Raw genomic sequence first — 14,002 nt, 5'->3', positions numbered from 1 at the left:
CACGCAGGTGAGTTGAAAATCTCTCCCCTAAGTCCCTCGATGCAGTGAGCCTGTTGCCAGCAGGACTCACTGAAAATAAAGAACCTAAAAACTTTTTCTAAGTAACTCTTTAAGAGAGCCACCTAGATTGCACCCTTCTCGGCCGGGCACAAAAACCTAACTGAGGCTTGGAGGAGGGTCGTGGGGGGAGGAGCCAGTGCACACCATGTGATCCTAAAGGCTTGCTTTTGTGCCCTGTCTCCTGCGGAGCCGCTATTCCCCATGGTCCTGACGGAGTCCCCAGCATCCACTAGGACGTTAGAGAAATTTATATTTTAGGTTACTAAAGTGGCCAACAGACAGAACTGGACAATTATTCTTAATGCCATGTATTCCTAGCTCAGCAGAATCACTATATCTATTCAATGTTACTCATGAAATAGACAGATGCGCAGGAGAGGTTGTGTGAATTACTGAATAAATGAAGTAATCCTGACTATTTTACATACCTGACTGTAAAACCGGGATCATAGCTAAAATGTTGAGACATTTTATAGCCCAAGAGTCTTCACGGGTTTGTGTTGCCACGGATACAACATCGTGCACCTCCAGCTCTGGAAAGTGAATCCATGAGAGAATTTAGTAAATAAATATACACTGTAAATCAAGTGTTAGAAGACAGAGTTATAACTATAATTATTTATCCAGACACAGGACTAAGCTAACCTCTGGCCAAATGTATACTAGATCCTTCATTCATTGCTGCAGTTTTCTCCAGCCGTACAGGTTCTGGCTCTTCAATTCTGTACACCATTTGCTGTTCACACCAGGTCTGGGAACAAACGTCAGTCACAGTCACATACTTCAGGTGATATTTCTCCAGTGGCACTTCCAGTTCTTGCTTCCTTTTTCTTTGTACATAGTCTCCAGTCCTGTACTGAAGCAGACTTTCTGCACTCTCTGCATTCACATCACTTCAAAGGGAACATGAGAAACAAATCAATTTGACTGTATGACATCATTTGGAAAAGAGCATTTTATTCTCACTATAGCATTCTGTTTTAGGTTATCTCACTGAACCAAAGAAATAGGTTCTTTTGTATGTGTTCTGAACTTCAACGCAGAGGGGAGGGCAAAGCAAACCAAAAGTGAAAGTGTCAATCACCTCCTGTACCAGATCTTCATTACCACTATAAGGCTGAATTCTGAGTCGAATACAGCAGCATCTATTGGCCGTCGCTCGTCTGCGAGTTTATACAAATGGCTTACAAAACCCGTTCTCTTGTGTACAATCAACAAAGCCAAAAGTGCAAGGACTGAGATGCCCACTTCTAGTGCCAGTTCACACTGTAATAATGATTGGTGCATTCTTATATGCACCATTGAAACGTGAACCAGACCTAGGCAGGTGCAGTTTCTCTGTCTGACCATGGCCTCCTAATACATTCGGCTCTGTGTCCTGGAATGCAGCCCATCTGCAAAACTCCCATAACATGCCTATTGCTCAACATACCAATTTTGCACGCACTACTAGCCACACCCACCCTGTCAATTCCCAAAATCGCTCATCACTTTTCTGCCACAATCCTGATAGCATCTGACCCGCTGTGTGGAACGCCCTGGCAGTGGGCCAATCGGGTAAGAGGCACGGCTAAGCATTATGCCCCTGGCACAGAGGTGGTAAAACTCCCCCCCCCCCCTCCCCCCAAGATAAATAGAACCCCACACACACACACACACACCACAAAAAGCCATCGATTGTGGAGAGCCATTGGCAAACCACTGATGGCTGTCAACAATCAATGTTGATGACCAACCCTACATATAGTTACAAAGAATAGCATAAAATAATGGTCTGTTCTTGTACAATAAAGCCCTCTGTAAAGAGAGATGTGCATGCCATCAATTCATTTGTATTTCAGCTTTGGAGGAAAAGCAAATACAAGTTTGTGCTACAATGGAGAAGAAGGGTAGAGGTACCCAAATTTAGATATGGGATATCTAGACAACAAACCCCCCCATACTCCCAATACATAACAAAAAAGGTATCATTGAATTAAGGCTATAAAATAGGATTTTAATTACCTACCGGTAAATTCTTTTCTCATAGTCCGTAGAGGATACTGGGGTCTACATTAGTACCATGGGGTATAGACAGGTCCACTAGGAGCCTTGGGCACTTTAAGAAATCAAGTTTGCACTGGCTCTTCCCTCTACGCCCCTCCTACCAGACTCAGTCTAGAAACTGTGCCCGAGGAGATGGACATACCGTGAGAAAAGGATAGATAAGGATAGTGGTGAGATTCTGAACCAGCGCGCGCGCGCGCGCACACACACACACACACACACACACACACACACACACACACACACACACACACGGAAAGCCATGCTAACCAAACATGAAAACAGGAACAGCAACAGCTGAACCAACATTACTTAACCAAGTAACAGTGCAGAAACGAAGCACCGGGCGGGTGCCCAGTATCCTCTACGGACTACGAGAAAAGGATTTACCGGTAGGTAATTAAAATCCTATTTTCTCTTACGTCCTAGATACTGGGGTCCACGTTAGTACCATGGGGATGTACCAAAGCTCCCAAACCGGGTGGGAGCGTGCTGAGGGTCCTGCAGAACTGATCGACCTCTGAGGACCTTTAGTTTGGTCAAAGTATCGAGCTTGTAGAACTTAGCAAACATGTTTGAACCAGATCAAGTAGCTGCTCAGCAGAGCTGTAAGGCCGAGACACCCCAGGCAGCCGCCCAGGAAGAACCCACCAACCTAGTAGAGTGGGCATGTACAGATCTAGGAACCGGCAAACCTGCTGTAGAGTAAGCATGCTGGATAGTAAGCTTGATCCAGCGAGCAACAGACTGCTTGAAAGCAGGACACCCAATTTTATTGGGATCATAGAATACAAACAGCAAGTCCGATTTTCTGTGACGAGCTGTCCGTTTGACATAGATTTTCAAAGCCCGCACAACATCCAGGGACTTTGAAGTGGAAGAGGTGTCAGTAAGCACCGGAACCATAATAGGCTGGTTGAAATAAAACGCAGACACCACCTTTGGAAGAAATTGCTGACGAGTTCTGAGTTCAGCTCTGTCCTCATGAAAAATTCCGACACACATCTTGCCGAAGCCAAGGCCAGCAATGTAACAGTCTTCCATGTAAGAAACACTACATCAACCTCATGTAAAAGGCTCAAACCATTCAGATTGTAGAAACTGCAACACCACATTGAGATCCCAAGGTGCCGTGGGAGGCACAAAGGGTGGCTGGATGTGCAGAACCCCTTTCAAAAACGTCTGAACCTCAGGGAGGGACGCCAACTGTCTTTGGAAGAAAATGGACAAGGCCGAGATCTGTACCTTTAAAGAGCCCAAACGTAGGCCCACATCCACTCCTGACTGCAGAAAAAGCAGAAAACGACTCCGCTAAAATTCCACTGTAGGGAATTTCCTGTTTTCACACCAAGACACATACGTCCTCCAAATCCGGTTGTAATGTTTAGGCGTTACCCCTTTTCTGGCTTGGATCGGGGTAGGAATTACCCTGTCTGGAATACCGTTTCCGGGATAAAATTTGACGCTCAACCGCCATGCCGTCAAACGTAGCCACGGTAAGTCCTGATAGACGAACGTCTCCTGTTGCAGAAGGTCCTCTCGAAGAGGCCACGGATCCTCCAGCAGCATGTCCAGGAGATCTGCGTACCAAGCGCTTCTTGGTCAATCCGGAGCAATGAGAATTGCTTGAACCTTTTCTCTTTTTATTCTTTTGAGAAATCTTGGGATCAGTGGAAGTGGTGGAAACACATACACCATCTGGTAAACCCATGCCTGTGGGTCTCTCGACTTGGAACAATACCGCCTGGGTTTGTTGTTGAGAGGAGAGGCCATCATGTCGATTTGTGGAATTCCCCACCAACGTGTCACGCACCCAAACACCTCTGGGTGAAGGCTCCACTCTCCTGGGTGGAGGTCGTGTCTGCTGAGGAAGTCTGCTTCCCAGTTGTCTACTCTCGGAATGAAGACCGCCGACAACGTCACAGCGTGTCTTTCTGCCCAGAGGAGAGTCCGTGTTACCTCTGACATTGCTGCTCTGCTCTTCGTTACGCCATGTCGGTTTATGTACGTTACTGCCATCACATTGTCCGACTGAACCTGGATTGCTTGATCTTGAAGATGGGCTGCCTGCAGAAGGGCGTTGTATATGGCCCTTACTGTAGTTCCAGAATGTTGATTGGAAAAATGGTTTCCTGATTTAACCATTTTACTTGGAACTGTGCCCCCTGGATGACTGCTCCCCACCCTCTGATGCTTGCGTCTGTGGTTAGCAGAATCCAATTTTGAATCCCGAACCTTCGGCCCTCGGTCAGGTGACAAGTATGGAGCCACCACAGAAGAGAAATCCTGGCTTTTGGCGACAGACGAATCCTCTGGTGCATATGTAAATGCGATCCGGACCATTTGTCCAACAGGTCCAGCTGGAAGGGTCTTGAGTGAAACCTTCCGTACTGCAGTGCCACGTAAGCGGCTACCATCTTTCCCAGAAGGCGAATGCAGAGATGCACCAATATCCGTGTTTGTTTCAGAACATCCCGCACCATTGACTGGATCACCACTGCCTTTTCCAATGGAAGGAACACCTTCTGTACTTCCGTATCCAGTATTATCCCCAGGAACGGAAGCCTCAGAGTTGGTTCAAGGTGAGATTTTGGTAGGTTCAGAATCCACATGTGATCCCGGAGTAGTCTAGTTGAGAGGGCAATGTTGTCCAATAACCACTCCCTGGATGTTGCTTTTATCAGCAGATCGTCCAGGTACGGAATAATGTTCACTCCCCGTTTGCGGAGGAGAAACATCTCTGCCATTACCTTGGTGAACACCCTCGGAGCCATGGAGAGGCCTGGAACTGGTAGTGACAGTCCTGTAAGGCAAACCTGAGATAAGCCTGATGAGGCGGCCAGATCGGGATATGAAGGTATGCATCCTTGATATCCAGAGACACCAAGAATTCCCCTTCCTCCAGACTCGAGTTCACCGCTCTCAGAGACTCCATCTTGAATTTGAACACCCGTAAATTCGGGTTCAACAACTTGGTTTAAAATGGGTCTCACCGAACCGTCCGGTTTTGGTACAACAAACAGGTTGGAATACTAACCTCTGGTCCGTAGCGGAGGTGGAACTGTAACAATGACCAGAGTCTGTACCAGTTTTTGAATTGCATCCTGTAAATTTATACTTGCCTCCTGAGTAGCTGGTAAGCCTGACTTGAAAAATCTGTTAGGTGGGAGTTCCTGAAACTCCCGTCTGTACCCCTGGCTGAAGACCTCTTTGACCCAGGGATCCTGTCAGGACGTCGCCCATATGTGACTGAAATCTCTTAAATCGGGCTCCCACCTGCCTGTCTCCCAAGCAGAGAGGTCCACCGTCATGCTGAAGAGTTTGAGGAAGCAGAATTGGAGTTCTGTTCTGCTTGTTTTCTGGGTTTACCTCTATTGCCTTTGAAGGCTGTAGAAGAACCCTTGGCTTTATGTTTGAATTTTGCTGTCCGAAAGGACTGCAGAGTCGGAGTAGAGTAGGTCTTCCTAGCTAGTGGGGCTGCGGAAGGTAGATATGCAGACTTACCCGCCGTAGCCTTGGATATCCACGTATCCAGTAAGTCACCAAACAGGGCCTCGTCTGTGAAAGGTAGGCTTTCCACACCCTTTCTGGAATCCGCATCCACCGTCCACTGACGGAGCCATAGGCCTCTGCGTGCTGACACTGCCATAGCCGTGGAGCGTGCATTGAGCAATCCAATTTATTTTATGGCTTCCACCATAGAATTTGCAGAGTCCTGTATATATTGCAGGAGTAAAATCATCTCACCTCTTGGTACGGAATCTAACCCCTCAAATAGGTTAACAGCAGACAGAGAGGGGGAAGGGGAAGGGGAGTGCTCCCCCTCCCCCCCAGCACACTAAAAAATTACCTGTGACCATACCTGAACCTATATTGTAACAGAATTTCAGAGAATTAGTCACACGTGTTTGCAAAGACATGTTTAGCTGCTGATATAATTATAATTTTTTAGTGTGCTGGGGGGGGGGGATATCAGGGGGGGAAAGCACCCCCCCCCCTCTCTGTCTGCCGTTTGTCTGTGACCCCTCCCCCTTTCTAGCACCTGATATAATTATTTCCAGGAATGATAGAGCAACTGCCATTGCTTGTCTGCATGTGTGAGAAAGTCATTGAATGGGAGCAGTATTTGGAAGGCATGCTGTTCCTTGTAGTGCTAATGGGAGATCCTGGGGGTGGCTCCCGGGTAAGAGAGCTCTCTGTCTGGATGTGTTTTAGTATGAGCCTTTATCATGAGGCCTACTGTAGACAAATTACATGGCCCTATGTGGGCACTGCTATTATGTAGTGTTAGGGACTGCTGATATCGGAGAAGCCTTGGCGCAGCTCAGCAGCTAAACATGTCTTCGCAAACACGTGACTCATTCTCTGAAATTCTATTACCATATAGGTTCAGGCATGGTTACAGGTAATTTTTTAGTGTGCTGGGGGGATATCGGGGGGGTGGGGGGGAAGCACCCCCCTCTCTGTCTGCTGTTTGTCTGTGACCCCTCCCCCCTTTCTAGCACCTGATCTAATTATCTCCAGGAATGATAGAGCAACTGCCATTGTTTGCCCTCAGTTAGGTTACCTGACAATTTTGCAATGGCCCTAGTGTACAGAGGTTTGAGAGTGGTCTCAATCTTGCTGTCTGCCGCACCTTTTAAGGAGGCTGCCCCCGGGACCGGTAAAACCATTTTACACGATAATCTAGATACCGATGCGTAAACAATCGGTGGGTTTTCCCATTTTTTTCTATCGTCCTGAGGAAAAGGGAAAGATGTGTGTAACCTTTTAGGGATCTAAAACTTCTTGTCAGGATTAGACCAAGTTTCTTCAAATAAGGAATATAGGGGGTAATTCAGGGTTGATCGCAGCAGCAAGTTTGTTAGCAGTTGGGCAAAACCAAGGGCCTAAGGGGTATATTAAATTAGCAGCGATAACGGACTTTTCGCGTGAAAAGTCCAGTTTTCGCACGAAAAACCGGACTTTTACCGCGCAACGCAATTACAGCCTATTCAATCTTCCGGGAAAATTTATCGGTGATAATTTTTTTCACTAATTTCACTTCACCTACTCTGAAGCAGGTGAAGAGTTGGGAAAAGTCACTATTTTAAGGTAAAAATGTTTGGATATGGTACAGAACTCCTGGGACACCCCCCTTAATGACTAATTAGGCACGTTGAAGTTTTTAATTATTTTTAATTGGCCAATAATGACATGTCATTTTTGGGGTGAAAAAGTACAAAGTGATGGAAATTGGGGTTCAAGGTATGGGACAGGTATATTGGGGTGCTTTATGAGTGGGACAGGTGTTTTTTAGGCTTGCAGATGGGAGTAATCGGTCTGTTTCCACTTTTTTTTTTTTTTTTAAAGTACCCTAAAATTATCCAAATATATACTTATACCCATTTTCATGTACCCCAAATTTAATGAGAGCATTTACTTTGCTCAAAAAAACTTGCTTTCTATCATTTTTTTGAATTTTTAAAAAAATGCATATAACAGCCATTTCACACAATTTAAGTCCCCAAAAACGCTCTAATGTGACCTCTAACACACTTCTCTTCTGTTTTCCTATGTTAGTTTAGCATTTTTTGGGGTACAGGCTGATTTCCCCATTTTCACTGCAAGAATTTTCATGTGAAACCCGTTTGGAATTAAATAGGTCGAAAAACGGAGCATTTTCGCGTCAATTTTCGCCCGATTGCCGCGAAAAATGTTTGGGCGAAAAATTGCCGCGAATTTGCGGATAATGGTGGTCATTCCGAGTTGTTCGCTCACAAGCTGCTTTTAGCAGCTTTGCACACGCTAAGCCGCCGCCTACTGGGAGTGAATCTTAGCATAGTAAAATTGCGAACGAAAGATTAGCAGAATTGCGAATAGACACTTCTTAGCAGTTTCTGAGTAGCTCCAGACTTACTCGGCAACTGCGATCAGTTCAGTCAGTTTCGTTCCTGGTTTGAAGTCACAAACACACCCAGCGTTCGCCCAGACACTCCCCCGTTTCTTCAGACACTCCCACGTTTTTCCCAGAAACGGCAGCGTTTTTTCACACACACCCATAAAACGGCCAATTTCCGCCCAGAAACACCCACTTCCTGTCAATCACATTACGATCACCAGAACGAAGAAAAAACCTTGTAATGCCGTGAGTAAAATTCCTAACTGCATAGCAAATTTACTTGGCGCAGTCGCAGTGCGAACATTGCGCATACGCAATTAGCGGAAAATCGCTGCGATGCGAAGAAAATTACCGAGCGAACAACTCGGAATGACCACCAATGATCGCAGCAGCAAATTTGTTAGCAGTTGGGCAAAACCATGTGCACTGCAGGGGGGACAGATATAACATGCAGAGAGAATTAGATTTGGGTGGGTTATTTTGTTTCTGTGCAGAGTAAATACTGGCTGCTTTATTTTTACACTGCAATTTAGATTTCAGTTTGAACACACCCCACCCAAATCTAACTCTCTCTGCACATGTTATATCTGCCCCCCCCCCCCCACTGCAGTGCACATGGTTTTGCCCAACTAACAAATTTGCTGCTGCGTTCAACTCTGAATTACCCTCATAATTCCTTAGATGCAGGGAAAGTAGCAGAGGATTTATTTTTTACATTAAAATAAGATTCATCAATCGTCCTCTGTCGCTTTGTCAGGAATGCGCAGGACATCTCTAATAGCCTCTATCAGGGCCTGTATTACCTGTGACAAAGCTGCATCCCCCCCCCCCCCCCCCCTCCCGAGTCCACCTCACCCTCAACGTCTGATACATCATCATCATCAGTATCAGTCTGCATGATTTGGGCCAGTGTACGCTTTTGTGGACAAATGGCAGGGGTCTGAGACGCTGGAATGGCCACTGAATCTCTATTCATCAGGTCATCCACAGATTGTCTTAAGTATTGCGTCGCCTTCGCATTTTGGGATAATTTATGTGAAATATTTGAGATCATCCCTTTTAATGAATCCAACCATACTGGTTTGGACCCACTGGCCTGAGAATGTGTACTATCCCGAGTACAGTGTAGGGATCCCCCCAAGTGAGAAAAACACTCTGCTGTGCATGAAACACACTCCTTTGACATAGTAAAATGTAAAAGAACACACACACACACACACACACACACACACACACAGGATGAATAGGTTAACACAGTCCTGTCCAAACTGCGGCCCTCCAGCTGTTGTGAAACTACATATCCCAGCATGCCCTGACACAGTTTTGCTAGCAGAGAATGCTAAAGCTGTGTCAGGGCATGCTGGGATGTGTAGTTTCTCAACAGCTGGAGGGCCGCAGTTTGGACATGCCTAGGTTAAAAGCACAGTTAACCCACAAAGAGCCCCCTAGGGGGGAGACAGAGTATGATGGCATCAGCCACACAGCGCCCCTATAGCTAATTATAAGGTTAGCTGGGTCGCAATCTAAGCCCTCTTAATAAAGGCTCAGTATTCTAATACTGCTCCACCCCCCCTTTGCTATGACCCCCTGGTACTGCTTAGGCAAGCTGGAGTCCTTGTGGAGGGGCTGCGCTTCCCTGCCAGTCTGTCTGTGTAGAGCTGCAGAGGGAAAATGGCGCTGGTGAGCTGCTGGGTCCGCTCATAGTGAAGCCCCGCGATTGTAATGGCGCGCGGTCTTCCCGTTTTTTATACTGGCTGAGGTATGCATGGTGCTTAACAGTGGGTTAGAACCCCTGTAAGCTAGTTTGCCAGTGTGGGTAACGCAAGTAGTGGCTCAACGCGCCCCTCACAGCGGAACACACGCACACAGCATGTCATCCTGAGCCCTGGAGCGCAGCCTGCCTGTCAGCGCTGCGCTCCACACCCTTATGCTGCCATTTCAGCCGGTGACCCGCTAACTGGGACACCGGCCACCTACTCACCACTCTTCTTACTTTTGGCTCTGTTAGGGGTGGCGGCGTGCTGCGGGCCCGTACACTCGCCGTGGTGGGGCTTGCGAATAGGACCCTCAGGAGCTCAGTGTCCTGTCAGCAGGAAATAGGGCCATTAACCCTGGAGTAGGTTGGGCCGTCCCCCCCCCCTAAGTCCCACGAAGCAGACAGGCTGTTGCCAAATGTCTGAAAATAACAAACAGAAAAAATATATGTAGAAAACTCTTCAGGAGCTTCCCTAAGCGTGACCGGCTCATCCAGGCACATTTTCTAAACTGAGTCTGTTAGAAGGGGCATAGAGGGAGGAGCCAGTGCACACTATTGATTTCTTAAAGTGTCCAAGGCTCCTAGTGGACCAGTTTATACCCCATTGTACTAGTGTGGACCCCAGTATCCTCTAGGTCATAAGAGAAATACACACTATAAATTCAATTCTTTGTTGATCACATTTAGGGGCAAATTGAATTAAGTGCTAGTCTCCAATATGCACTTCCGACCTGTACAGTACATAAAACATTGCTCATTTTTGATCCAGGGGCAAAATGTTTTGCATGAGGCTCCTATGGGACTTGTCTCTCAATTAAATCTGCCCCCTAAGATATAATATACAAAAAAAAATAAGATTTTACTTACCGATAAATCTATTTCTCGTAGTCCGTAGTGGATGCTGGGGACTCCGTCAGGACCATGGGGAATAGCGGCTCCGCAGGAGACAGGGCACAAAAGTAAAAGCTTTAGGATCAGGTGGTGTGCACTGGCTCCTCCCCCTATGACCCTCCTCCAAGCCTCAGTTAGGATACTGTTCCCGGACGAGCGTACACAATAAGGAAGGATTTTGAATCCCGGGTAAGACTCATACCAGCCACACCAATCACACTGTACAACCTGTGATCTGAACCCAGTTAACAGCATGATAACAGCGGAGCCTCTGAAAAGATGGCTCACAACAATAATAACCCGATTTTTGTACCAATAACTATGTACAAGTATTGCAGACAATCCGCACTTGGGATGGGCGCCCAGCATCCACTACGGACTACGAGAAATAGATTTATCGGTAAGTAAAATCTTATTTTCTCTAACGTCCTAGTGGATGCTGGGGACTCCGTCAGGACCATGGGGATTATACCAAAGCTCCCAAACGGGCGGGAGAGTGCGGATGACTCTGCAGCACCGAATGAGAGAACTCCAGGTCCTCTTTAGCCAGGGTATCAAATTTGTAGAATTTTACAAACGTGTTCTCCCCCCGACCACGTAGCTGCTCGGCAGAGTTGTAATGCCGAGACCCCTCGGGCAGCCGCCCAGGATGAGCCCACTTTCCTTGTGGAATGGGCATTTACATATTTTGGCTGTGGCAGGCCTGCCACAGAATGTGCAAGCTGAATTGTACTACACATCCAACTAGCAATCGTCTGCTTAGAAGCAAGAGCACCCAGTTTGTTGGGTGCATACAGGATAACAGCAAGTCAGTTTTCCTGACTCCAGCCGTCCTGGAAACCGATATTTTCAGGGCCCTGACAACATCTAGCAACTTGGAGTCCTCCAAGTCCCTAGTAGCCGCAGGTACCACAATAAGCTGGTTCAGGTGAAACGCTGACACCACCTTAGGGAGAAACTGGGGACGAGTCCGCAGCTCTGCCCTGTCCGAATGGACAATCAGATATGGGCTTTTGTGAGACAAAGCCGCCAATTCTGACACTCGCCTGGCCGAGGCCAGGGCCAACATCATGGTCACTTTCCATGTGAGATATTTCAAATCCACAGATTTGAGCGGTTTAAACCAATGTGATTTGAGGAATCCCAGAACTACGTTGAGATCCCACAGTGCCACTGGAGGCACAAAAGGGGGTTGTATATGCAGTACTCCCTTGACAAACTTCTGGACTTCAGGAACTGAAGCCAATTCTTTCTGGAAGAAAATCGACAGGGCCGAAATTTGAACCTTAATGGACCCCAATCTGAGGCCCATAGACACTCCTGTTTGCAGGAAATGCAGGAATCGACCGAGTTGAAATTTCTTCGTGGAGCCTTCCTGGCCTCACACCACGCAACATATTTTCGCCACATGTGGTGATAATGTTGTGCGGTCACGTCCTTCCTGGCTTTGACCAGGGTAGGAATGACCTCTTCCGGAATGCCTTTTTCCCTTAGGATCCGGCGTTCAACCGCCATGCCGTTAAACGCAGCCGCGGTAAGTCTTGGAACAGACATGGTACGTGCTGAAGCAAGTCCCTTCTTAGCGGCAGAGGTCATGAGTCCTCTGTGAGTATCTCTTGAAGTTCCGGGTACCAAGTCCTTCTTGGCCAATCCGGAGCCACGAGTATAGTTCTTACTCCTCTACGTCTTATAATTCTCAATACCTTGGGTATGAGAAGCAGAGGAGGGAACACATACACCGACTGGTACGCCCACGGTGTTACCAGAACGTCCACAGCTATTGCCTGAAAGTCTCTTGACCTGGCGCAATACCTGTCCAGTTTTTTGTTCAGGCGGGACGCCATCATGTACACCTTTGGTCTTTCCCAACGGTTCACAATCATGTGGAAAACTTCCCGATGAAGTCCCCACTCTCCCGGGTGGAGGTCGTGCCTGCTGAGGAAGTCTGCTTCCCAGTTGTCCACTCCCGGAATGAACACTGCTGACAGTGCTATCACATGATTTTCCGCCCAGCGAAGAATCCTTGCAGTTTTTGCCATTGCCCTCCTGCTTCTTGTGCCGCCCTGTCTGTTTACGTGGGGGACTGCCGTGATGTTGTCCCCCTGGATCAATACCGGCTGACCTTGAAGCAGAGGTCTTGCTAAGCTTAGAGCATTATAAATTGCCCTTAGCTCCAGTATATTTATGTGGAGAAAAGTCTCCAGACTTAATCACACTCCCTGGAATTTTTTTTTTCCCTGTGTGACTGCTCCCCAGCCTCTCAGGCTGGCCTCCGTGGTCACCAGCATCCAATCCTGAATGCCGAATCTGCGGCCCTCTAGAAGATGAGCACTCTGTAACCACCACAGGAGAGACACCCTTGTCCTTGGAGATAGGGTTATCCGCTGATGCATCTGAAGATGCGATCCGGACCATTTGTCCAGCAGATCCCACTGAAAAGTTCTTGCGTGGAATCTGCCGAATGGAATCGCTTCGTAATAAGCCACCATTTTTCCCAGGACTCTTGTGCAATGATGCACTGACACTTTTCCTGGTTTTAGGAGGTTCCTGACTAGCTCGGATAACTCCCTGGCTTTCTCCTCCGGGAGAAACACCTTTTTCTGGACTGTGTCCAGTCCCTAGGAACAGCAGACCTGTCGTCGGAAACAACTGCGGTTTTGGAATATTTAGAATCCACCCGTGCTGTCGTAGAACTACTTGAGATAGTGCTACTCCGACCTCCAACTGTTCTCTGGACCTTGCTCTTATCAGGAGGTCGTCCATTTTCTTCGAAGAAGAATCATCATTTCGGGCATTACCTTGGTAAAGACCCGGAGTGCCGTGGACAATCCAAACGGCAGCGTCTGAAACTGATAGTGACAGTTCTGTACCACGAACCTGAGATACCCTTGGTGAGAAGGGCAAATTGGGACATGGAGGTAAGCATCCCTGATGTCCCGGGACACCATATAGTCCCCTTTTTCCTGGTTCGCTATCACTGCTCTGAGTGACTCCATCTTGATTTGAACCTTTGTAAGTGTTCAAATATTTCAGATTTAGAATAGGTCTCACCGAGCCTTCTGGTTTCAGTACCACAATATAGTGTGGAATAATACCCCTTTCCTTGTTGTAGGAGGGGTACTTTGATTATCACCTGCTGGGAATACAGCTTGTGAATTGTTTCCAATACTGCCTCCCTGTCGGAGGGAGACGTTGGTAAAGCAGACTTCAGGAACCTGCGAGGGGAAACGTCTCGACTTTCCAATCTGTACCCCTGGGATACTACTTGTAGGATCCAGGGGTCCTGTACGGCCCCAGCGTCATGCTGAGAACTTGGCAGAAGCGGTGGAAGGCTTCTGTTCCTTGGAATGGGCTGCCTGCTGCAGTCT

At 47.4% G+C, this 14,002-nt stretch overlaps 1 protein-coding gene across 6 annotated transcripts in view; it reads right to left on the bottom strand.

The window, feature by feature from the left end:
- Positions 1-14,002, bottom strand: part of EXO5 (exonuclease 5) — a 289,903-nt gene that overhangs the window by 54,531 nt on the left and 221,370 nt on the right. For all 6 annotated transcript variants that reach the window (XR_010241521.1, XM_063956019.1, XM_063956022.1 and 3 more), the window contains 2 exons: positions 706-953; positions 489-593 (listed from right to left, as the gene is read on the bottom strand). Coding sequence is in view for 5 of the 6 variants with exons in the window: in XM_063956019.1 (XP_063812089.1) it covers positions 489-593; positions 706-953 (353 nt within the window). In the remaining variant the exon portion in view is untranslated. The remainder of the gene's footprint in view (positions 1-488; positions 594-705; positions 954-14,002) is intronic.

Source organism: Pseudophryne corroboree, chromosome 2 (assembly GCF_028390025.1).
Source record: "Pseudophryne corroboree isolate aPseCor3 chromosome 2, aPseCor3.hap2, whole genome shotgun sequence".
NCBI classification, from domain to species: Eukaryota; Metazoa; Chordata; class Amphibia; order Anura; family Myobatrachidae; genus Pseudophryne; species Pseudophryne corroboree.
The sequence above is the reverse complement of the archived record's forward strand: the minus strand, read 5'-3'. Positions and strand labels throughout refer to the sequence as shown.